Genomic DNA, 24,298 nt, shown 5'->3' with positions numbered 1-24,298 from the left:
CATCTTCTCCAGCCGTGGAGTGCGCACACTTTTACTTGGGACTACATTCTTCGTCCTGCCCTGCTCCTCGCCTGGTCAGAAAGGTGTTTGCTGGAAGCACTGCCAGGGCTGAGCACGCTGGAGAAGGCTGCAGACACTCCCTCTGAGGGCATGTGCAGCCAAGGAGAGAGACATTTCTGAGGACAAACAAGTGGGTCTAACCTCAGAACACATCGCAGAGTGGAAATCGTGTCTGTGAGCCGAACCCCACTCACGCCCTCCACCTCCTCAGCCCTGTGCACCCCCAGGGACTTGTAGGAGTCAGCAACAGTTATGAACATGGTCTTCAGACCTCTGCAGTATACATGCTTGTGTGTCCTTGCACATCCCTTCCCCCGCCCTGGCTGCCCAGTGCGCTGGGAGCCAGCTTCATCCCCACACACTGGCTTTAAATGAAGAGCTTGGACAGGATGAATGGCCCAGAAACTCAGAGCAGGGACCCGATGCATTAGAATCACTCAGGAGGTTGGGGAGGGTGCCTCGGTGGCTTGGTCCATTAAGCTCTGAGCCCTGGGATGGGTTCTGTGCTGTTAGTTCAATGTCTGGAGCCTGCTTTGGATTCTTTGTCTCCCTCTCTCTCTCTGACCCTTCCCTGCTCGTGCTCTGTCTCACCGTCTCTCAAGAAAATAAGTAAACAGTAAAAAAAAAAAAACATTTTTTTAAAAAAGAAATCCCTCAGGAGGAGGGGAGAGATACCGTTTTTTAAGTTTATTATTTATTTGTTTGTTTGTTTGTTTCTTTGTTTTTGAGACAGACATGTGAGCAGGGGAGGCACACATGAAAAAGGAGAGAGAATCCGAAGCAGGCTCTGTGCTATCAGCACAGAGCCTGATGAGGGGCTCAAACCCACAAACCATGAGATCATGAGCTGAACCAAAATTAAGAGTCAGAGATTTAACAGACTGAGCCACAAAGGCACCCCTTTTTTTCTTATTAAAGTACAGATCTATGAAACAAAATGTCAAATATATATTTTAAAGACTCCCATAGATACTTCCAAAAGGCAGCAGGTTCAGGGCGCAGGGGATTACATAATATCTAATCGCATTTAAGATGCTAGGAGTCTCCATGTTCTACATCAGTCAATGACTCCAAGCCTCTAAACCCCAGATGTCAGCTCTCAGAACCTCAGGAAGAATTTTTCAAATCCCATCCCAAACCATCGCAAACCTTTGAGAAGTCCCATAAGGGCCAGGAGTCCAGTGGATTTCCTAGAGCACACTTGGTCACTTCCGTCATTGATAAGGACTTCTTGCTTTAGCTAAATTCTTGTTCTTTGCACTGAATCTTCCGGCTGCTTCTTCAGTTCTGCTGTGCAGTCAGTTATGGGAGTTTGCTAATTTTTACACACAAGATCACTACTCACCTGAGGCCTGTGGGATCAACGTTACCAAGGGCTTTGGGGAGCCGAAAGTGGCGTTACGCAGAAGACAAACCTGTCATCTAACTGGTCAGAGACAAGATATCAATCAACCCTTCCCTTTGCTTGTCCTTGTGTGTTGCCCATGGGACACAGCACGGTCACCCACAGTAGCCAGGTGTTGCCATGAAGAGGTAGCATTTGAAATGGATGGCGGAGCACAGACAGGACTCAGACAGAAACGTGGGAGAGAATGAGTGGTCATGGGGGTGAGCGCACAGGTGGGCTGGAAAGGCCCTGAAACCTGTCCTCTGCGGAGCAGCTGACCCAGAAGGGGAGTGAGTGAGACACAGGGCTGGAGAAGCAGACAGAGCAGAGCGGCGCCCTTGTGACCAGGTCCTTGTCAGATCAAGCAGACTCCATCACTGAGTGGCTATCTGTAGTAAATCCTGCCAGACTTGGGGTCATCGCTTAGTTTGAGAGGCCTCAGATTCGGGGCAGGAACACCAGGAGCCGGAAGGGAGTGTCCCATCTCTCCAGCACACAGGTCATATTTACACAAATGACACAAGCCGAATTCTTTGGTCTTCGGAGAGCAGATCACAGGTTCTTCAGATCAGCATGGGAGATAGGTATCTTTCCCAATTTTCAAAAGCAAACTGCAAACTCTCTTCTTGTCCCCCCACCCCCACCCCCGCCCATCCCCGGCCAACCGCCCTAAGGTTGCTCCCCAAGTCACTGAGCAGAATTTCGGATTCTCAGGGTTTTCCAAAGTCTCCCCTGGCTGTGGAATCTTCTGGGAAAACTTTGCGCCTACAGTTAATGCCACTGACATAAATTACCTGGGAAATTCTCAGCTAAGGCTCACTCACTGACACGGAGGACGGGTTATCACTTCCAGTCTGTCATTTGCATTCAGGGTCCCTGAAAGGACCAACGAGGCTCACCAAAGTTTCTCATGGTTTGGTTCCAACACCAACCAGTTCCTTCTGGGGTTCCTCCCCAAATTCTGATGTTCAGGGAAGGGCAGGAAGCATGACCTTTCATTGGGATGTCACCAGCTCTTTGGACCTTGCCTGAGCCACCTTAGGTAGTTATGCCTATTCGATAAACAAATGAATGATTGAAGGAATGAAGGAACTAACAGGTTGTGTTTGGAACTCTTTCAGGTGGGCATGGGAGGACGCAAGATGGCGAGAGATGAAGAAAATGCCTATGGTAAGAACTGATCTCAGTGTGTACTTGCCCCTAGGCGTCAGCTCTGGGTCACAAGGCCATGGGCTAACTCAAGATTGAACAGAGACATTGGGGCTCCTGGGTGGCTCAGTCGGTTGAGCGTCTGACTCCAGCTCAGGTCATGATCTCGCAGCTCATGAGTTCGAGCCCCACGTTGGGCTCTGTGCTGACAGCTCAGAGCCTGGAGCCTGTGTCAGATTCCTCTCCCTCTCTCTCTGTCCCAACCCACTCACATTCTGTCTCTGTCTCTCTCAAAAATAAATAAACATTTAAAAAAAAAAGACTGAACAGAGACAAATCCCAGACATGTCCCCATGCTGTGGTGAAACAGGTAGAGTCCCAGCTTTGCATTTTTGCTGGACCTCTGCCCCTGCCCTACTGTAGGATATTAAGTGCCTTGGGTCCCAAAGGGTACAATGAGGACAATACATCTACTCGATCCCCACGGAAGATGTGGAGGGTTGAGATCATGGACTAGAGGGACCACGGTTTACCAGGTAGACTGTGTCCGTGAACAAGGATGGAGGGTTAACTGTGTCTTACTGGAAGCAGGTTTACTAGAGAGAAGAGGGAGGAGGAGGGGAAGTGGAGGAAGGGAAGAAGGAAAGAGATCCTGTCATCTAATACTCTGAGCAACCCTGGAAGACACAACTCTCTGTCACCCCTCCCATTATGCAGAAGACGTTGAACGCTTAGTCTAAACTCGCCCAAGGTTCCACAGCTGGCACATGCGGGGCTGTGATTCCAACCCAGGGTGTCTGGGACTCCAGACAGCCCTTCACTCCCAGGCCTTCTGGGCCCTCTCCCGCATCTCCTCGCTGGGATGGCCCCTGGGAGAAGTCTGGCAGAGGCCAGGGAAGTCATCAAGCACGGAGCAGCTCTGCAAGGTGCTGACGACCAGAGGTAATGTCAGCTGAAGTCATGGCCTGCGACCGTCGAGGGGGACCCTCCAGAGCAGTGTGCACCGGGTGCCAGAGCATTGACTGGGGGGCAGGTGCACGCACTGGAGCCAAAGATGGAAGAAAGGTGGCTAAAGATGCCCCCGGAGTCGCACAAGCTCTAACCAGAGCGCCTGGGAAAGGCCTGTTGGACAAGCAGAAGCGGGAGGCGTCGGTGCCCTCCTCCGTTCAGGAGGCACCCCGGAGCCCCGGTGGAGCGGGACGCGCGCTCTCAAGCCGGCGGCTCACGCCTACTCTGTCCTCACAGGTTCCGAAGACTCGGACGACCAGCAGCCGGTCGCGCAGGAGCGCAGGCTCAGGCTCATCCTGGCCGGCAGGACCGGAGTGGGCAAGAGCGCCACGGGCAACAGCATCCTGGGCCACAGCCTCTTCCCGTCCAGGCTCGCGGCCACCCCGGTGACCAGAAGCTGCGCCCTGGGGAGCCGGAGCTGGGCCGGGTGGCGCGTGGAGGTCACCGACACCCCCGACCTCTTCACCGCCCGAGGCCGGCACGCGGACCCGGACTGCACCGAGCGGGCCAGCTGCTACCTGCTCTCGGCGCCCGGGCCGCACGCGCTGCTGCTGGTCACGCAGCTGGGCCGCTTCACCGCCCAGGACGAGGAGGCGGCGCGCGGCGTCCGCGAGCTGTTTGGCGCCGGCGTCCTGGCGCGCGCCGTGCTCGTCTTCACGCGCCGGGAGGACCTGGAGGGGGGCTCGCTGCACGACTACGTGCGCGCCACCGACAACCGCGCGCTGCGGGCCCTGGTGGCCGAGTGCGGCGGCCGCGTGTGCGCCCTGGACAACCGAGCGGCGGGCGCCGAGCGCGATGCGCAGGTGGGCGAGCTGCTGGCGCTGGTGGAGCGGCTGGCGCTGGAGCACGACGGCGCGCCCTTCACCGACGACGTGTACGGCCTGGCGTGGGCCCGGCGCCACGCGCGTCCGGAGGACACGCTCCGCCTGGTGGCCGCGCGGCTGGCGGCCCGCGGTCTGGGGCGGGGGTGGGGGCGGCAGTGGGGGCGGGGGCGGCGCTGGCTGGAGGCTGTGAAGCGGGGGTGGCCGCTGGCGCTCCTGCTGCTGGGGGGCGCACTGTTACTTGTCCTGCTGCTTCTCCAGCGGGGGGCTCCAGGCCCAGATTGAAGGAGCTGCCCTTCCAAATGCGGGGAGCCTGGAGGGTAAAGGGGCTGGGTCAAGGCGCTGAGGGGAACTTAAACCCAATTTCAAAGGAAACCTGGAGTTTCAGACTGGGAGTCTTAATGACTCAGGACGCCTTGGACACTGTATCGACTTTGCAAAGGCTCAAGTTCACTTTTAGCATTCAAATGTCACTTTTGATTATATGTACACTATTCAAATAAATGTGGTGAACTTTCAAATGTCCTTAATTCATTTTAGTAGTTTGGATGTATTTTTCTTCTTGAAAAAATAGTGCATTGACTGGTAGTGTTTTATATAGAAAGTGGATTCATGGCAAAGAGAAACAAACATTTGTGTGTGTGTGTGAGCATTTATCAAAACGTAGACACTGTCTTAGTCGCTTGAGTTGCTAAAACAACAAAAACAACAACAACAACTGGGAAAGCTCTCAGTTTTTCCCCATTGAGGATGATATTACTTGTGGGCTTTTCATAAATGGCCTTTATGGTGTTTAGGTATGTTCCTTCTATACCAACTTTCTCCATGGCTTTTATTAAGAAAGGATGCTGAATTTTGTCAAATGGTATTTATGCATCGATTGACAGGATCACATGGTTCTTTTCTTTTATTAATGTGAGGTATCACTTTGATTGATTTGCATATGTTGAACCAGCCCTGCAGCCCAGGAATGAATCCCACTTGAAAATGGTAAATAACTCTTTTTATATGCTGTTGAATTTCATTTGCTAGTATCTTACTGAGAATTTTTGCATCCATATTCATCAGGGATATTGGCCTGTAGTTCCCTTTTTTTTTGCTGGGTATCTGTCTGGTTTAGGAATCAAAGTAATGCTGGCTTCATAGGATGAGTCTAGAAGTTTTCCTTCCCCTTCTATTTTTTGGAACAGCTTGAGAAGGATAGGTATTATCTCTGCTTTAAACGTCTGGTAGAATTCCCCAGGGAAACCATGTGGTACAGGACTCTTATTTGTTGGGAGATTTTTGATAACTGATCAAACTCTTTATTTCTTCCGGGTTTGAGTTTTGGAAGTGTGTGGGTGGTTAGGAATTTGTCCATTTCTTCCAGGTTGTCCAATTTGTTGGCATATAATTTTTCATGGTATTCCCTGAGAATTGCTTGTATTTCTGAGGGTTTGAGATCAGGATCACGACAGGGATGTCCACACTCACCGCTGTGTTTACCATTGTGTTGGAAGTTCTAGCATCAGCAATCAGACAACAAAAGGAAATCAAAGGCATCAAAACTGGCAAAGATGAAGTCAAGCTTTCACTTTTTGCAGATGACATGATATTATACATGGAAAACCCGATAGATTCCACCAAAAATCTTCTAGAGCTGATACATGAATTCAGCAAAGTCACAGGATACAAAATCAATGTACAGAAATCAGTTGCATTCTTATACACCAATAATGGAGCCACAGAAAGGCAAATAAAGAAACTGATCCCATTCACAATTGCACCAAGAAGCATAAAATACCTAGGAATAAACTTAACCAAAGATGTAAAAGATCTGGATGCTGAAAACTATAGAAAGCTTATGAAGGAAATTGAAGAAGACATAAAGAAAAGGAAAAACATTCCATGCTCATGGATTGAAAGAATAAATATTGTCAAAATGTCAATACTACCCAAAGCTATCTACACATTCAATGTAATCCCAATGAAAATTGCACCAGCATTCTTCTTGAAGCTAGAACAAGCAATCCTAAAATTGGTATGGATCCACAAAAGACACTGAATAGCCAAAGTAATATTGAAGACGAAGACCAAAGCAGGAAGCATCACAATCCCAGACTTTAGCCTCTACTACAAAGCTGTAATCATCAAGACAGCATGGTATTGACACAAAAATAGACACATAGACCAATGGAATAGAATAGAGACTCCAGAATTGGACCCACAAAAGTATAGCCAACTAATCTTTGACAAAGCAGGAAAGAATATCCAATGGAAAAAAGTCTCTTTAACAAATGATGCTGGGAGAACTGGACAGCAACATGCAGATGAATGAAACGAGACCACTTTCGTACACCATTCACAAAAATAAACTCAAAATGGATAAAGGACCTAAATGTGAGGCAGGAAACCGTCAAAACCCTAGAGGAGAAAGCAGGAAAAACCTCTCTGACCTCAGCCGCAACAATTTCTTACGTGACACATCTCCAAAGGCAAGGGAATTAAAAACAAAAATGAACTTTTGGGGCCTCATGAAGATAAAAAGCTTCTGCACTGCAAAGGAAACAAGCAACAAAACTAAAAGGCAACCAACAGAATGGGAAACAATGTTTGCAAATGACATATAAGACAAAGGGCTAGTATCCAAAATCTATAAAGAACTCACCAAACTCCACACCTGAAAAACAAATAATCCAGTGAAGAAATGGCCAGGAAACATGAACAGACACTTCTCTAAAGAAGACATCCAGATGGCCAACAGGCACATGAAAAGATGCTCAACATCACTCCTCATCAGGGAAATACAGATCAAAACCACCCTGAGATACCACCTCACGCCAGTCAGAATGGCTAAATGAACAAATCAGGAGGCTATAGATGCTGGAGAGGATGTGGAGAAACGGGACCCCTCTTGCACTGTTGGTGGGAACACAAACTGGTGCAGCTGCTCCGGAAAACTGTGGAGGTTCCTCAAACAATTAAAAATAGAACTACCCTATGACCCAGCAATAGCACTGCTAGGAATTTACCCAAGGGGTACAGGAGTGCTGATGCATAGCGGCACTTGTACCCCAATGTTTATAGCAGCACTTTCAACAATAGCCAAATTATGGAAAGCGCCTGAATGTCCATCAGCTGATGAATGGATAAAGAAATTGTGGCTCATATACACAATGGAACACTAGTTGGCAATGAGAAAGAATGAAATATGGCCTTTTGTAGCAACGCGGATGGCACTGGAGAGTGTTATGCTAAGTGAAATAAGTCATACAGAGAAAGACAGACACCATATGTTTTCACTCTTATCTGGACCCTGAGAAACTTAAGAGATGACCATGGGGGAGGGGAAGGAAAAAACAAACATTAGAGAGGGAGGGAGCCAAACCAATAGAGACTCTTAAAAACTGAGAATAAACTGAAGGTTGATGGTGGGTGGGAGGGACGCAGGGGGTGATGGGCGTTGAGGAAGGCACCTGTTGGGATGAGCACCGGGTGTTGTATGGAAACCAATTTGACAATAAATTTCATATTAAAAAAATAAAAAATAAAATTTAAAAAAGCACAGACTGGGCCACTTATAAATAGAAGAAGAATTTTCCCCATGGTTCTAGAGGTTGGAGGTCCAAGATGGAGATGTGATTTCAGTCAGGATCTGGTGAGAGACCACTCTGGGTTGCAGACTGCTGACTTCTGGCTGTGTCCTCACATGGTGGAAGGGATGAGTCAGCTTTCTGGGGCCTCTTGTAGAAGGGCACAATTCTCACTCATATGGGATCTACCCTCTTGACTGACTCACCTTCCAAAGGCCCCAGCTCCTAAAACCATCCTCTTGGGCACGAAATTTTCAATATATGAAACTTGCGGGGGGACACAAACATTCAACCAAAGCAGACACTGACCCTCCTTAATACTGTCCTAGCTCTCATACCCAGCTAGATCTGGCCCTTTGTGACCCTTGGATGTTTTATTATCACCGGTGAAAGTGATGTCAGGGTCATACATATTAATGTTTACTTCTGATACATCGGTTTATTTCTTTTACAATAATTTACTGGCAAAAAAAGAAAAATAACTATAGTGAAAAATAACACAGTTCCCAAGTTTCTAGCATTTATTATGGCTGATGTCTTTCCAAAGTGAAGTCAAAATTTGGGGAATGTCTTCATTGTGCTTCTCAAATGGATTACTATGCAAAAAAGCAAAACAAACAAACAAAATAAAAGAAAACAAAACCCAGAGGTCGTCTCACACAATGGAGAAAGTGGGAGCCACAGGTGCACGGGTGGAAAGCCTCAGACCCCGACATTCCACTGCTATGGTGGTCCCATGGAGTTTAATGGGGGAAGGCCAGCCCATGAAAGTGCTTGACCGCCACATCATTAGAAAATCAGATGACATCCTTAGGTTGTGTAACCAACCCATAGGTTTTCCTTATTGCTCTGTCAGAATGTGACAAAACATTTTCAAGGAAGTTGGCTCCTCTCTTCAAATCAGCCATGCTCTAGTCCGTAGGTGTGGATGCAACAGGAGGCACCTACTCACCTGGCCCAGGGTTCAGGGGCTGGGAGGAAAGTGGTGTTGGCGGGAAGTGGGGGGCAGCTCCACGTGGAGAAGGTGTTTGTTGGGGGGACCCCTAGGGCCATCCCAGTTCCACGTGGATTAGAAGGGCCCGCACGCTCCTGTGCTTAGATGCCACTAGCTCCTGGGGCACCAGAGTGGGGGTGGCACGTTGGACTTCGGGGTTGTGGTGAGCTGTGGTCAGGAGGCCTGAGGGCCCCGGTGGCCCTTGCAGTGAGCTGGGCTCGGTGAAGTGCCGCTTGGCGGAAGTCCGCCATTAATCTCCGTCTTTAGCGTCCTCAGCAGCCCTGCGGGGCTCACATGGGGGCTCTGAGCCATGCGGGATCCCTTCGGTAACCCGGCAACTCGGGAACCCTCGGGGCAGCAGGGAGGGGGCCGGGGTTGGGGGGACGGCCGCTGTCCCCAGCTCTGCCTCCAGGGCTGCGTGTGCATGAGCACTCACTGTGGGGCTGACTTTAACCCGTCATTCTTTCATTTCACGTTGTCTTGTGCACACGTGTCCACACACTCCCTCCAATTGTTGTTTGTTTCTGTCTTGTTTGCATATAGAAATGAGTTTTAAAGTAAATATAAGTATTATGGCTTTTAAATTCGCATACGGAAATGTATGCTTAAATCAAAGGAAGGTTTTGACACCCACGGGTAAAAAGCCCTACTTGGGACATCGCGAGGGCGTGTTAGAAGGAGTAGCGGAGAGAGCAGGGTGTGGCACGTGGCACCGGACTTGTGTCTGTCTCAGAGCCATCCCTATGCACCTGCTCCAAGAGGTGGGGCCGAAAGGGGTTCCATTTCTTTATTGACATGATCACATTAATGTTCATCTTGATAGCTTTCGTGTATGATGAAATAATATGACGAAACCACTTTGTAGGTTAAATTCCATAAAACTGTGATACAGAATCATCAAATCCAAGAGGAAACTTTTCGTAATAGTAAATACTCATAAATTAATAAAATATTTCGTAAACAGATACATTTCACACTCATACATACTCCACAGGTTATTATTCACAATAATAAATACTGCACATTATTGTGTGTATATTCCTGGGAGCTAGTGGAACTATAAGGTAGGATATGATTAGATGCCAGATACAAAGTGCAAATGTGGAAAGATACCAATATCTATAGATATACATATATATCTACATCGATAGAGAGAAAAAGAGAGAGAGAGAGGTAGGTATAGATATTGATATCTTTCCACCTGGTTCTGTTTCTCTTGAGAACCCTAGTACAGTCAGACCTACTGAGAAAGTCCACGTCCCCAGGCCCAGGTGCACAAACCATGCTTAAGACTCAGGCTGGACCAGGACAACAGATATATGTGCTGCCCTGCCCCCACACGTCATAGGAGCAATGATTGATAAGCACCAGCCATCCATCATGGGCCTGGAGAGACTCAGGGAAGCAGAGTGTGTAGGGATGACTGGAAGCTGAAGGTAAACGGGATGAGAACACTGAGTAAAACCACATGGCATCTGAGTGCCCACACTGAGCTCAAGGCACCCTAGAGAAATATGGGGCCTTAGCTGCTCCATCGATAATTGTAGCAACAATCCCAACCAGTCCAATTCCCTGTGGGCTGACTCAAATCCCACCCTAACAGCCTGATGGAGGACAAGGGATTCTGTATCTAGGCATCAATATTTTTTATTTCATTTGCTCCTTTCCTCCTATGTCTACAATTTAATAAAATTATGAAACTTGTTTTAAAAGCAGGAGAACAAAAATAAAACACAATCAACAGGGTAGACTCACAAAAAGTCCAGAAACTGAACAGGGATTTTAAAATAACAACAAGGACTGAATAAAAACTGGACAACATGAAATAAAAGATGGGGAAATTTCAACAGACAGATGAAAACCATAAGAATCAAACATACGTGGTAGAAGTCAAAAGCACTATCAGAGATGAAGTGTTCCCTAGCAGGTACATCAATCAACACAGTTGACTCAACATGAGTCAGTGAATTTGAAGAAGAGAGAATAGAAATTCTTCAAATGAAAACAAAAGTTAAAAATGAGTGAGAAAAAGAAAAAGAGAGTAGAGTATCCGGGAGCTGCAAAGCAAATCAAACAGGTTAACACACATGTATCTGAAGTACCAGAAGGAGAAAAAAAGAAAATGAACAGAAGAAACATTTGAAGAGCTAATGGTTCAGACGTTTGTAAAAACAAGGGAAGACACCAAGACACAGATCCAAGAGTCCCAGAGAAGCTTGAGCAGGATAAATACAGAAACAAACAAATAAAAATCTAGGCACTTCATACTCAAACTGCTAAAAACCAAAGATAAAGAGGAAGACGTAAAAATAACTGGGGTGTAAAAGGCATATTATATTAGAGGAATAAAGATTGTAATTACAGATGATTCCTTGTCAGAGCTTGCAATCCAGAAGACAATTGAGTGACATCTTTAAATTACTGAAAGAACAAAAGTGTCAGCCCAGAATTCTCTAAGCAATAAAAATAGTGTTCAAATATAAAAGTGAGCTAAAGGCTGCCTCACAGAAGCTGAGCGGATTCACTGTTGACTTACCTGTGCTACAACAGATATTGGAGGAAGTTCCTCATCCACAAGGAATGAAGGTGATACGAGACAGAAATTTGCATTTACCTAAAGAAATAAAAAGCTCCAGAAATGGCAAAAAGGAAGATAATACAAAAGACATTTTGTAGCTTACATTTTATAGCTCTAAAAGATAATTGTCTAAAACAAAAATAGTAATAGTGTATTGAGGGACCTACAATGCATGTGAAAGTCAGGCATGACAACACCAGGGAAGGAGAAATTAAGTACACTAGTGTAAGTTCCTTAAACGACATGTGAAGTGGTCTAATAGTACTTCCATGTAGACTGTGATAAATGGTCTAAACACCCCGGAATAAAAAGCAGGGACTGTAGGACTGGATTAAAAAGCAAGGCCAACCACATGCTATTTAAAAGAAACTCACTATAAAGATAACAAGTGCATTACTTTTTTATCGGTGCCTAACAAATGACCTCCAACTTAGCAACTTGAAACAACATACGCTTATTGGCTCCGTCTCTGGGGGTCTGGAGTCTAGGCAAGGCCTGACTAGGTCCTGTGCTCAGAGTTGCTTGAAGCTTCAGTCAAGGAGTCAGCTGCTCAGTGGTGTCCTCTGTGGAGTTCAGGGTCTTTTCCAAATTCATTCAAGTTGTTGGCAGCATTGAGTTACTTGTGGTTGTAGGACTGAGTTCCTCCTCCCACAGGGTCATCCTGGCTGCCCCTCTTGATAGGCAGTTCTCCATATGGATATTCAACATGGATATTCTCTCCAGTGGGAGAATCTCTTGCTTTTAAATATTTTTTGATTAGGTCAGGCGCACCTGGTATAATCCCACCTCCCTTTTTTCCGTAAAGTTTATTATTTTGACAGAGCCTGAGATAGCACAAAGGGGGAGGGGCAGAGAGAGAAGGAGAGACAGAATCCCAAGCAGGCCTTCCACTGTCAGCATGGACCCCTACTCAGAGTTCCAACTCAGGAAACCATGAGATCATGACCTCAGGCAAAGGAAACCAATAGTCAGATGCTTGACCAACTGAACCACCCAGGCACCTCATTAGCATTTTTTTTGAAATTCACAGAGAAGGATACAAGAGGTGACTCTCCTCTCTCTGGCTCAGAGGAAAAAGTGCTGATCCCTCCACCTTTACCCCAGGGAAGCAGAAACTCTGCTGCAAGCCCTTCATAAATGATCTCCTCATGAAAGACAGTGACTGATGTGTTTCTGAATGTGAGAATTTTAGGATAGTTCAGTAAACCACTTTTTCCTATTATGTTTTACTTTTTAAAAACATGAAACAGATGGTAATTTCTCTGTCTTAGCTTACTGGGGCCAGATGTGACCCACACTTTTGGTCCCTTATTCCATTCTGTATACACAGTAAAGAAATTCTTTCTGGCAGGTCCCAGCTGAGTCACCTTCTTGGACAGTAAATCTGGTTGTCAGATGGCCCCAGGATGTGCGACTAGCTCTGTTCCATTCAGGAAGAAGAATAAAGTTTTCCAACTTTGGGTTTTGGCCCCTGCTCTGGTCTCCACTCCCTCTTTACTAGGGAGTCCTAGACTTTGGATAGAAATCTGGTATTTTGCCTTTATGATTTAGTTCTTTGCATGTATACTGGAGAATCTTGGGGAGGAGGAGTCTTCGGTATCCTGAATCTAGCTGGTAACATTTGGAACGAGGGAAATGCCTTGAATATGATTGAAATGACTTTGTCCCTTTCAAATGTGAGATTATTTGCGACTAGGTGGTCACTCTGAAGGTATGGTTCCAGATGAGCAGCGTGGGCAACACCTGCGAACAACACAACCTGTAGGGAATGCAGATTCTCAAGCTCCACCCTGAGCCTACTGAATCAGGCTTTGTACTTTAACAAGCCTTCCCGATAGCTCTGATACATGCTAATGCTTCACACAGTATAGAGAAAAACCTGAAGAAACAGCTTCTAGACTTAAAAAAGAAAAAAAGGATTTGTGAAAACATGACAGCCTTGTAATCCAGGGTTGGTGTTTCTTTACAGGGGATTGCCTATAGTCTATCACTTGTCTGACTTGCATGACAAAGCCCAGGGCTCCCTTGCTGCACAATAGAATTTTATATAGTAGATGTCCAGATAATTGAAGTTGAGAACACTCTGTCTTCTTCTAGGGGAAAGAAAACAGAGAGGAAGAAAGAATAAACCAATGAGACATGTGTCCCAGATTCCACCTCTCCAGGTTCAGAAAGCAAGAGATATATTGTCTTTTCCTCAGTTCATGGAGGAATGAAGAAGCATGAAGAATTGTATGGAAATTTGGTTGGGAGATTGTCAAGGGAATTCACCATGAGGGTGAAAACGAGGTAGCTGTGCAGCGTCTATGTTTAATTTTGCTGGGTAGGCTGTTCCCCGCATACTCCACACTGCTCCACAGGAAGCAATTGACTTAAAGTCTAAGGGACTCATTTCCATAAGCCCGCTCAAAGCATTTTTCCTACAAAAGCAACTATTAACTCAAGAGGAATGAAAAATAGAATTAAAATCTCCCTATCTCATTGTCCTTTCTCACAAATCTGTATCAGAGAATTGGTGCTTAAGAAAATGTGCACACCAATGAGAAAGAATGAAATATGGCCCTGTGTAGCAACGTGGATGGAACTGGAGAGTGTGATGCTAAGTGAAATAAGCCATACAGAGAAAGACAGATACCATATGTTTTCACTCTTATGTGGATCCTGAGAAACTTAACAGAAACCCATGGGGGAGGGGAAGGAAAAAAAAAGAGGTTAGAGTGGGAGAGAGCCAAAGCATAAGAGACTCTTGAAAACTAAGAACAAACTGAGGGTTGATGGGGGAGGGGAGGGAGGGGAGGCTCGGTGATGGGTATTGAAGAGGGCATCTTTTGGGATGAGCCCTGGGTGTTGTATGGAAACCAACTTGACAATAAATTTCATATATTAAAAACAAGAGAGAAAAAATAAAAATAAAAATAATAAAATAGGTCTTTTGGAAACAGCCTAAAGATGGAACTTGTTTTCTTATTCATTCTGTTACCCTGTGTCTTTTGACTAGAGCATTTAGTCCATTGACATTTAGAGTGAGTTCTGAAAGATATGAATTTATTGCCATTGTGTTGCCTTTAGAGTTTGAGTTTCTGGTGGTCTTCTCTGGTCTTTGTTGCTTTTGTCTTTTTTGCTTTGGTTCACCTTTTCTCCCCTGAGAGAGTCCCCCCCACAATTTCGTTCCAGGCTGGTTACTGGTCACAAACGTCTATACTTTTCCTGTGTCTGGGAAACACTTTATCTCCCTTTCTATTTTGAACAAACAACCTTGCTGAATAAAGAGCTTTGGGCTGCTTACTTTTCCAGTTCAGCACTTTGAATATATCCCGCCACTCCTTTCTGTCCTGCCAATTTCTGTGGATAGGTCTGCTGAGAACCTGATCTGGTTGCACTTGTAGGTTAAGGGCTTTTTTCCTTTGCTGCTTTCACAATTCTTTCCTTGTCTGTTTATTTTGTGAATTTGAATATGAAATGACTTGTTGATAGTTGGTTTTCCTTGAATCTGATGGGAGTTCTCTGTGCTTCCTGGGTTTTGATGTCTGTCTTTCCTCAGGGTAGGAAAGTGTTCTGGTATGATTTCCTCACATAAACCTTCTCTGTGTTCTCTGTCTTCATTTTCTGAGACCCCTATTATTCGGATGTTGTTCCTTTTGAATGAGTCACCATGTTCTCTAAATCTTATATCATGCTCTTTTGCCTTAGTTTCCCTCTTTTTTTCCTGCTTCCTTAACCTCCATAAGTTTGTCCTCTGCATCATCGATTCCCTGCTCTGCTGCATCCATCCTTGCCACCATGACAACCATATGAGATTGCATCCCAGTTCCAGCATTTTTAATTTCATGATGGCAAATTTTACTTCTTTTATCTCCACAGAAAGGGAATCTATGCTTTTTTCAAACCCAGCTAATATTCGTACTATTGGGACTCTAAATTCTGGTTCAGACATTTTGCTTATTTGTCGGAAGCATTTCCTCCTGTCCTTTCTTTTGAGTGAATTCCTTCATTTTGGAAGAAGAAAAGGAATTATTAAAAAAATTAAAAAATTTAAAACAGCACACAAAAAAATCAAATGAAGGATGCTAGATCCTAGGTGTGTTTTGGTCTGGTTGTTGAAAGAAGCTTGACAGAATAGAGAAAAAAGGGAAAGAAAGGGGGAAAAAAGGAAATAAAAAGTAGGAAAACATTTGATAATTAAAAACATGCAACCTTCCTTTGTCTCCAGCATCCATCCACTCCCCACTTCTACACTATCTGCGACCAAGCCATGAGGTGGCACCTCCCTTCTGAATTTCATCTCAGAAGGGGCTGTGTTTCCAAACCCCTCATTTCTGAGGTCCCTTAGTCTTGGCCCACTCCAACCCTCCGTGGGAGGGTCTTGCCAAGCAATGGCCAGGTGCTCGCCACCCCTGAGAACGTTCATGGGACCACCTGCTGCAGATGCCCAGAGCCTACAGCCAGGTACCAATGTGCCCCACAAGACGTTTGCCCAGTCATGTAGCAGCAGCATCTCAGGGATTGTGGTAAATCACAACACACATCTGGTGCCAGACTTCACTGCCCCATAATGCCTTTGTTCCAAAACCAACAAACAGCTGTTCTCCAGGGTCCACTGGGACACTTACCTGTGGGGAGGCCACACGACCTCTACCAAATGTTCTCTTAGCAGGGGAACTGCTTCTCCCCACGTGGCCCTCGGAGCCCTCGGAACTCGCTCCTGGGGATTCACCCTTCCCACCAGATCACCACCAGGTAGCGAGATACAGAGTTTCCAACTCTGGGCTCCCTTGTTTATAGGGCCCTTCTTCTTAATGGTATTGAAAATCTACTTTCTCCTTTCTTGCTTTCTTGTTCAGTCCCTTTTGGGTGTTTCCACTCTTTCTCTTTCTCTACAGTTGCCTTTTGGGGGAGTGTTTTCCTGTATTCTACCCCCTGTTTCTGTCCTATCTCCACAAGCAAAAACAACTCCCTATCCTCCATGGCTTCTCTCTCCCCCAAATCACCTCTCGTGCTGTGTACCTGCCAAGTTCTGTGGCTCAGGTTACGCAGATGGTTATGTTGATCCTCAGATAAATTTTCTAGTGTGAAAAATGCTTTTGTGCTGATCTGGCTGAATTTCAGGAATGAGAGAAGCAGAAAACTTCCATGCTACTCCACCATCTTGGTCCCTTCTCCTGGGGAGAAGGGATTGTGAGGGATTGTGAGCTTCTTTGTGGTGTGCTTCCCTTATCCTCGAGATTAATTAAAAGTACAGTCTAAACTCATGGGTGTTTGAGGAAAACTGGGAGAGGTATATGTCCCTTTGGGCAAAATGGCTTTGAGCATGGACAAGCCAATGTCAAGATGGCAGAGTGAGGAGAGTTGCCATGAGTCACATATGACCACCAGAACATATTGGCAGAACATGGAAATGTGCTTTGGGAAACCTTCGCATGGATTACGTGAGAAGTACCAAATAGAAAAGTAGAAAACAGATAAAGAGAGACACCTCCGACTGTTATCCATATATTAAAGGGGATTTTTGCTCCAGGAAAACCAGAAAGGTCTCTAAAGCCTTGTTTACACATAATTTCTATCAGTGCATAATGAATGAATCCAACGAGAAGGTGGTGTTTGACTGGCAGAGGGGTTGAGAATGTGGCTGGGAATTTCCAAGGAAAAGGAGGAGAGATGTGTTGAGGGTAGAGCAAGACTAGCTCTGAAATCATCTTGAACTGTTACCAAAAACTGAAACTCACACCTGTAGTCTTAGAAGAAGTGGCAAACGTAGGGCACCTGGGTGGCTCAGTCCGTTGAGCATCCCACTCTCAGTTTCAGCTCAGGTCATGATCTCATGGTTTGTGGGTTTGAGCCCTGCGTCAAGCTCTGCACTGATGTGTGGAGCCTGCTTGGGGTTGTCTCTATCACTGCCTCTCCCCTGCTCATGCCTCTAAATAAATAAATAAATTTTAAATAAAATAATAAAGAAAAATAAATATCAAAGGTATTTTCCAAGAAGAAGTGGACTGCAAATTTATGGAAATATGACGGAACAGAAAACTTTTATTATAATACCAACTAGCAAGCAGTTCAGCTGGGAGAGGGTGGTATGTGCAGTAAGGTATGAAGGTCTGAGGTGATGGAGGTGAAGTGGCAACAGTTAGTTTCACATGAAAAGGAGAGAACTGGTTATTCAGCAAATATGTTGCATTAAAGTCTGTCAAAGAGTTGCTGTAGATATATCTGAATACAGCAAACCGTTGTTCTCTTCTGTGTTGAATCTTTGTCTTTCAACTGCTCTTTCTGGCATTTCACTTAGTTGAGTTCTGAGAGGTCTAGTTTCCAGACAACTCTTTGTTCTTCAGTGGGCAGCTGATAAGGAACAACTTGAGTCCCTCTGTAAAAATGTAACTAAATAAATTTCCATTCATCTGGAAAGAATTCTATTAGCATCTCTATCATTAGACTACCTAACATGAAGAACCAATCTTTGTAACAAACCATATGGGTAAGGTGATTGCCATGTCCTAAAAGCAAAAATAAGTGAGTAGAAGCAACAAAGGGAGAGGATCCACCAATCTAGAAGGAATCTGGATTTCACTCGGGACAAATAGAGAAATTTTGGGGTCATCTTCTTAGAAGAGCATCAATACCTTCTACTCTGGAGTTCCACAAACTGAGAATGTGTCCCTCCCCTGGTAAGTCAATCAAACATCTACCAATCACCACCAGTGAATCTGATTATACCCCTTCGTCCTAAGAGTCTGAGAGACAGAATCGAGAGTGCTTCAAGGTTGGTGAATGAGTTCTGGGGTGGGGGCTTGGCAGGGCCAGCAGAAAATGTGTAGCAAATAAGGAGATCTTCTCATTCAGGTTAATCTTCCATAAACAGGTGAGAGAAGATAGGAAAAACCATCTGCAGAGCTTTCATGATCAAGTCAACTATCTTATACTGATTCTCATCTGTGTGTTTTTGCAGCTTTACAGCATATAATGCCTCTTTCTCAGCCAATTCCCTCTCCATTTGTTCCATTTGTCTCTGCTGCTCCAGTTTATCTTCCAGCTTTCTGATTTTGTCTTCAAACTCCTTTCTTATAAGCACTCTCTCTCTCTCTAGCTCTGCTGCGTAAAATTCTTGCATTTCTTGCATTTGTTTCTGAATCTCGTTGTCAGCCGTTTGGTACATCTTGTTAGTGTAGCATCTTCCTTCATTCTCGGCCACAATGCGCTGGACCAGGGTGAGCAGCTGATTCCTCTGGGCCTCCTGCTCAGCTCCTGTTGCCCGATTGTTGAACACGCAGTAGCGATCACCAAACTTGCCCACCAACTCTCGGATATCTTTGGGTGCTTTCTGTAAGTAATCACGGAAATTGGTGCCATCCAAGTCATCTTTCCGGGTGAATAAGAGAATCATGTATCTCCTAGCTCTGAGTCCAAACATTTGCAGGATCTTCTCCGTGGCCTTTTGCTCTTCGTGCGTGTACCGGCCCAGCGGGACCACCAGGAGCAGAGCATGGGGCCCTGGGGAGGTCAGGAAGATGCAGTGAGCAATCTCCTTGCAGGTGTCAGCATCCTGTACCTCGGTGTCAAAAATGCCAGGCGTATCCACGACCACAATTTCTCTTCCCTGCCACCTGCTGCTCCCCCTCTTACAGGTCTTGGTGACTGATGTTGCCGCAATGCTGGAACGAAACGCTTTCTCTCCGAGGATGCTGTTGCCTGTGGCACTTTTCCCTGCTCCAGTCTTACCCACTAAGACAAGTCTCAGCTGTGAATCTCTGCCATCTTGGTTTCTAAACCCTGGGACATCAGGAAACAAAAGCCACAGCATGAGGATGGTAATCCAGCTGCTTCTCCTGCATGGCCCCCCATTTCCCCTCACACACACCCCTCCTCTGTTGCCCCAGGGTCCCCTCCCATAAGTGACTGCTGCACTCCCAGGAACTCTATAGAAGGCCCTTCTAGAGAAGCCTATTCAAAGTCTATAGAAAGCCTGAAGTTCTCTTGCAATACTTGGGGAATGCCCAAGTACTTTCCAGGATTTCCTGGAGCTTCTTACTCTTACTTTTTGTAGCTAAGTAGCCCACAGAAGAGGAAACAAAATATTGTAGTTTACAAAGAGAATTCTGAGCTGCTGCTGCTGCTGCTGGTAGCTATTCCTCATAAGGGCAATGCAGCAAGTAACACAAAATCTGACTTTGGGGCATCTAAGTGGGAGACTCCCCTCCCCATTTATATTCAGAATGGAACTTTGCTTCTCCCATTAAGAAGCCAGCTAGGCAGGTTACACAAGCCAACCCATCCTTGCAGGGTACAAAAGGGATGCTTGTGTGGAAAGAGAAAGTGTCTTTTTCTATTTCCTGTGTGCAACCATTCTGTCAGGGATTGTGAAACGAGAGAGAACAATAAAATTTACACTTAAAGTTAAAAACCTTAGGTTAAAAACCTTAGCTTAGAGTCCAGTGAAGTTTTCATATTCTTAATTAAGACATTAAAGAGTTATAGACAGGAAATATCAACAGATCTCTAAAATTATTAGAAAATCTCTTGATACATAAAAAATAAAAGAAACAGAGCCCCTGGGTGGCTTAGTCAGATGAGCATTGGACTCTTCATATTGGCTCAGGTTGTGATTCCAGGGTCATAGGACTGAGTCCCACATCAGGCTGTACACTGAGCATGGAGTCTGCTTAAGATTATCTCTCTCTATTCCTCTCTATCTCTCCCTCTTCCCCTGTCCCTCTCCCTCTTTCTCTCTTAAAAAAGTTGAGGGGCGTGTGGGTAGTTCAGTCAGTTGAGTGCCCGACTTCAACTCCAGTCATGATCCCACTATTTATGGGTTCCAGCCCCCCATCGGGCTCTTTGTTCACAGTTCAGAGCCTGGAGCCTGCTTCAGTTTCTATGTCTCCCTCTCTCTCTGCCTGTCCTCTGCTCACTCTCTGTCTCTGTCTCTGTCTCTGTCTCTGTCTCTGTCTCTGTCTCTCTTTCTCTCAAAACTAAATAAACATTAAAAAAATTCTTTGGGGAGCCGCCTGGGTGGCTCAGTGGGTTAAGCGTCCGACTTCTTGAGGTCTATGAGTTTAAGCCCTGCACCAGGATCTGGGCTGACAGCTCAGAGTCCAGTGCCGGCTTCAGATACTGTGTCTTCCTCTCTCTCTCTCTCTGCTCCCACTCTGTCTCTCTGTCTCTCTGTCTCTCTCTCTCTCTCTCTCAAAAATGAATAAATATAAAAGAAATTTCTTAATGAAATAAAAATGGATACAGTTGAGAGCATCAGTAGAGTTATATTTTCTTAGCTTCACTAGATTAAGCGTTCTACTTCCTAGGAAGGTTGACAGATAATACCAGCTCAGCACAGCAATTCTCACATTTTTCAGAATAACTGTGACTTCAGTTAGACAACAAATCATCTATACAACTGTTATGCATTTGTATTCAGTAATTCATTGCATACCTCCTTATGGTGTCTATACAGTCTCTGTCTTCAGGATTTGTTAAACACAGAACTCCCCACCACCACCACCACCCTATAGAACATAGGTGGAAATCACATTTGAAAGCCTGTACCTCTGAGGAGACAGACCCTGACAGCATAACCCTAAGTGAGGCTGATTCCTGCATGGGGAATCCTGTATTATGGCCATCCTTTTCTGCTTGAACATAATGCATATGTTATCATACTCACAACATTAGAGACACTATTATAAACAGCATTTTATTTGTCAGACACAGCAACAGCATTGATCCAGTCCCTTAGACCCAAAATCCAGCAACTGCCCTTGATTCTTCCCTTCCTTTCCTTTCCCTTCCCTTCCCTTCCCTTCCCTTGCTCTCCCTTTCCTTTCCATATCAGCACATTCTCTGAGCTCCACCTGCAAATCTGTCTACTTTTCTCCCTCCACTTTGAAGGCCACCACACTAGCTCCCACTACCATCAGCATCCAGGCCTCCAGAGTCTCCCAGCTGTTCTCTCTGCTTCCATTTGGCCCCCTTCCATCTACTCTGTCAATTGGAATACTCTTTTAAAAATGCCAGTGGAGCAGAGGAGAGATATTGCAGAAGCTCCAGCTCTGGGTTCCACAAAATCTGTAGTTGGTCTCCACCTCCTTCCAAGGATTAGCAAATCATCCCCAGTGCAGAGTTCACACATGATAACCAGATCCCGGCCTGAGACAGGTAGATTTCCAGAAACCGAGAACACTGAATACAGAATGGCTAAGATTATCAAAGGAAACGTGTGGATGGGAGTTCAGATTATCATTTAGTTAGCATCCCTATGCAAGGCTCCAACTTTGGGACAGCCTGAGGGCATCTGCCTAGCAAGGAGGAGGGAAATCACGGGAGGAGAAACAGAAAGGCGTTTTACCCAGAGAGAGTGGACAGGGTGGACAGGAAAGAAAGAGCAGAGGACATGAAGAGGAGATCAGATAGATACAGGGGTGGAAACATTTTGCTCCAGCCGGATGAGGGCTGGCTGTCAGCACAAGAGAACCCCTCTGCTCGCTGTCCTCCCCCACCCAGCCCGGGGGGACCCAAGCAGGATATCACCGATCTCACCGCAGCTGCTCCTGGGGCCACCGGGGCTGCAGCACGGATCGCTGTTGGGGGTTGCCATTGCAGTGTGAATTCCTGCCATAGAGAAACAGAACGTGTGGTTTTAGGGAGGTGAGTGGTACTGGAAGCCTCAACCTCGTGTAGCCAACAGTTTCTTCTCTTCTGCACACTTGCCACTTGGTTTCCCTGCCCTATTTCCCAAGACTTCTCTGCTCTCCACATTTGGGCTCATCTTCAGATTGTTCCCTTTTCTTCACACAATCATGCACTTCCAGTGGTCTGTTAGCACTCCTTCAGGGTGGCCTTCCCCTGGGATACTGAGGATTTACTGACAGACCCCTTCCACTCCCCTTAAGAAGCCAGACTTGCCTAAACAACGCATTCCTTGCTAATAAATTCCTTTCATTGTCTTCTCTTTTAATGCCCTCTCCCTGCCTTTAAAGACCTTTCTTCTGTAGTTCAGTGGAGCACCCCTCAATTTGCAGGATAGGATGCTGCCTGATTCATGAATCTTCCATAAAACCAATTTTTTGGCTGAATTTTGTTTCATAACAAAATTACTGGAGCAGACTTTGACTAGGATGGGCTGAAAATGCTCGTTGTTCAGGACAAGCTCTTCTGATGGGAAGCCATCAAAACAAATATACAACACTGTGAGCAAGACAGACCCTTCTCTTGTAAGAAGAGTTCTTTCTTTATCCCTTAAGGACAGGGAATAGGAAAGAGCTTCTTGTAAAGCAAGAAGAGAAAGCACAGAATTTTTAAAAATCATTTTTGGGCACAACGTTGGTGCTGGTGATGGGTGTTAGGGAGGGGGAGGATAACAGAAATAGGGAAACAAAAAGTATTTCGGTGTTTCATAAGGTCCTTCTTCTAGCTTGTGGGCTCTCTCTTCAGTCTGAAGTTCTGGGCTATGTATCCCAGCTCAGATGTCAGATCAAAAGACTACACTTCTGGGGTGCTGACCTTGGGTGGCTGGGTTCTCCTACTGCCTAACGAACAGGCATCCATTGGTCCCCAGCTCCTCCCCAACTGCCGAGGGTCACCTAGAGATGAGGGGCATCTCCCTCATCTTGCCTCCTAAAGGCATGGGGAGGTTCCTCTTCCCCAACTCTGAGTGAGGCTCAGAAAGGGGCAGCCCTGAGCAGGCAGACAGCTGGGTAGCAGAGCCTCTGATCCTGACCTGGGTGCTGGCTTTGGGGCAAGGGACAGTGACCTGTGCTTCTTCATCTCCCATCTGCTCCTCCCCATAGAGCTCATTCTGTCTGCTCACCCAACTCTATCCCTGAAAACTTCAAGTTTATTTATACTTTCTATTAATAATGAGGGGAATAACATTTGTACAAGTATTCTGTGGGCAGCAAGCCCTGAAAGACAATTGATTTGTAGGGCTCAGCCCTCAAAACAGATTACAACCTAAAGTCAGAAAAAAACAGGAAAAAGGAACCAACAAGAAAGATACAGTCTGAAAGCATGTTTGCCCGGAGGTTTAAAACGTACGTCCGGGGGAGAGGTCCCCTCTCCATCAAAATCACACATTACCCTTTGTTCCCTCCCCCAAATACCCCTTTTCTCTTACCTGGAAAGTTTGGGTCCTGCTCCCTTCTCTAACTTTGAAGACAATGCTAAGCTAAGAAGTTGAGAGAAAGGAGAGAGGATGTGAGAGGAGGAGCTGTACAAACTTGCTCTTGCAAGAGACCTGCCCACTTCGTCATCTAGCCTCTCAGATAGAACTTCCTGTAATTAATGATTTCATTTTTGCAGTACAATAAGTTAGCCATTAACCACACGGGCTGTTGACAACATGAAGTGTGATGAGTGTGAAGGCAGAAGTGAATTTTTAATTTTATTTCACCTGAATTAATTTGTAAAGGTTTTATTTTTAAATAATCTCTCCACCCAATATGGGGCTCATACTCACAACCCGGAGATCAAGAGTTGCATACTCCACTGACTGAGCCAGCCAAGCACCTCTATTCGAACTAATTTAAAGTTAGACAACCACATCTGCCTTGTAGATACCATGTTCATCCATGCAGACTCTACCAGGAAGGACAAAATAAGGGTTATGCTGTGACATTCTGGAAAAACTGCTGAGTCAAAACTAGAGAGCTGCCAGCTCTGAAAAGCCTGTGTTCCCTGACCCCACGTCTCAGCACAACAGGGGTCTTTCAGACCAACGTCTGCTCCTACTGCTTAGGTCTATATCAG

The 24,298-nt window shown here is 45.8% G+C and overlaps 3 protein-coding genes across 3 annotated transcripts in view; 2 read left to right on the top strand and 1 right to left on the bottom strand.

Moving 5' to 3' along the window:
* LOC102953136 overlaps positions 1 to 4,950 on the top strand; it is a 41,584-nt gene extending 36,634 nt beyond the window's left edge. Inside the window, exons 7-8 of the mRNA XM_042977230.1 lie at positions 2,569 to 2,617; positions 3,842 to 4,950. Of these exons, the coding sequence (XP_042833164.1) occupies positions 2,569 to 2,617; positions 3,842 to 4,710 (918 nt within the window). The 3' untranslated portion in view covers positions 4,711 to 4,950. The remainder of the gene's footprint in view (positions 1 to 2,568; positions 2,618 to 3,841) is intronic.
* LOC122235496 (GTPase IMAP family member 1-like) overlaps positions 1 to 24,298 on the top strand; it is a 65,298-nt gene that overhangs the window by 288 nt on the left and 40,712 nt on the right. The gene's annotated exons all lie outside the window — the stretch shown is intronic.
* Positions 17,567 to 23,772, bottom strand: LOC102965207 (GTPase IMAP family member 4-like). The gene is made up of 3 exons (XM_007085941.3): positions 23,667 to 23,772; positions 22,091 to 22,162; positions 17,567 to 19,333 (listed from the first exon to the last, which is right to left on the bottom strand). Exons 2-3 carry the CDS (start codon positions 22,146 to 22,148, stop codon positions 18,408 to 18,410), a joined length of 984 nt encoding a protein of 327 aa, XP_007086003.1. The 5' UTR covers positions 22,149 to 22,162; positions 23,667 to 23,772; the 3' UTR covers positions 17,567 to 18,407.

Source organism: Panthera tigris, chromosome A2, assembly GCF_018350195.1.
Source record: "Panthera tigris isolate Pti1 chromosome A2, P.tigris_Pti1_mat1.1, whole genome shotgun sequence".
Classification (NCBI taxonomy): Eukaryota; Metazoa; Chordata; class Mammalia; order Carnivora; family Felidae; genus Panthera; species Panthera tigris.
Note: the sequence above shows the minus strand (reverse complement) of the source record. Positions and strands in the feature narration are given on the sequence as shown.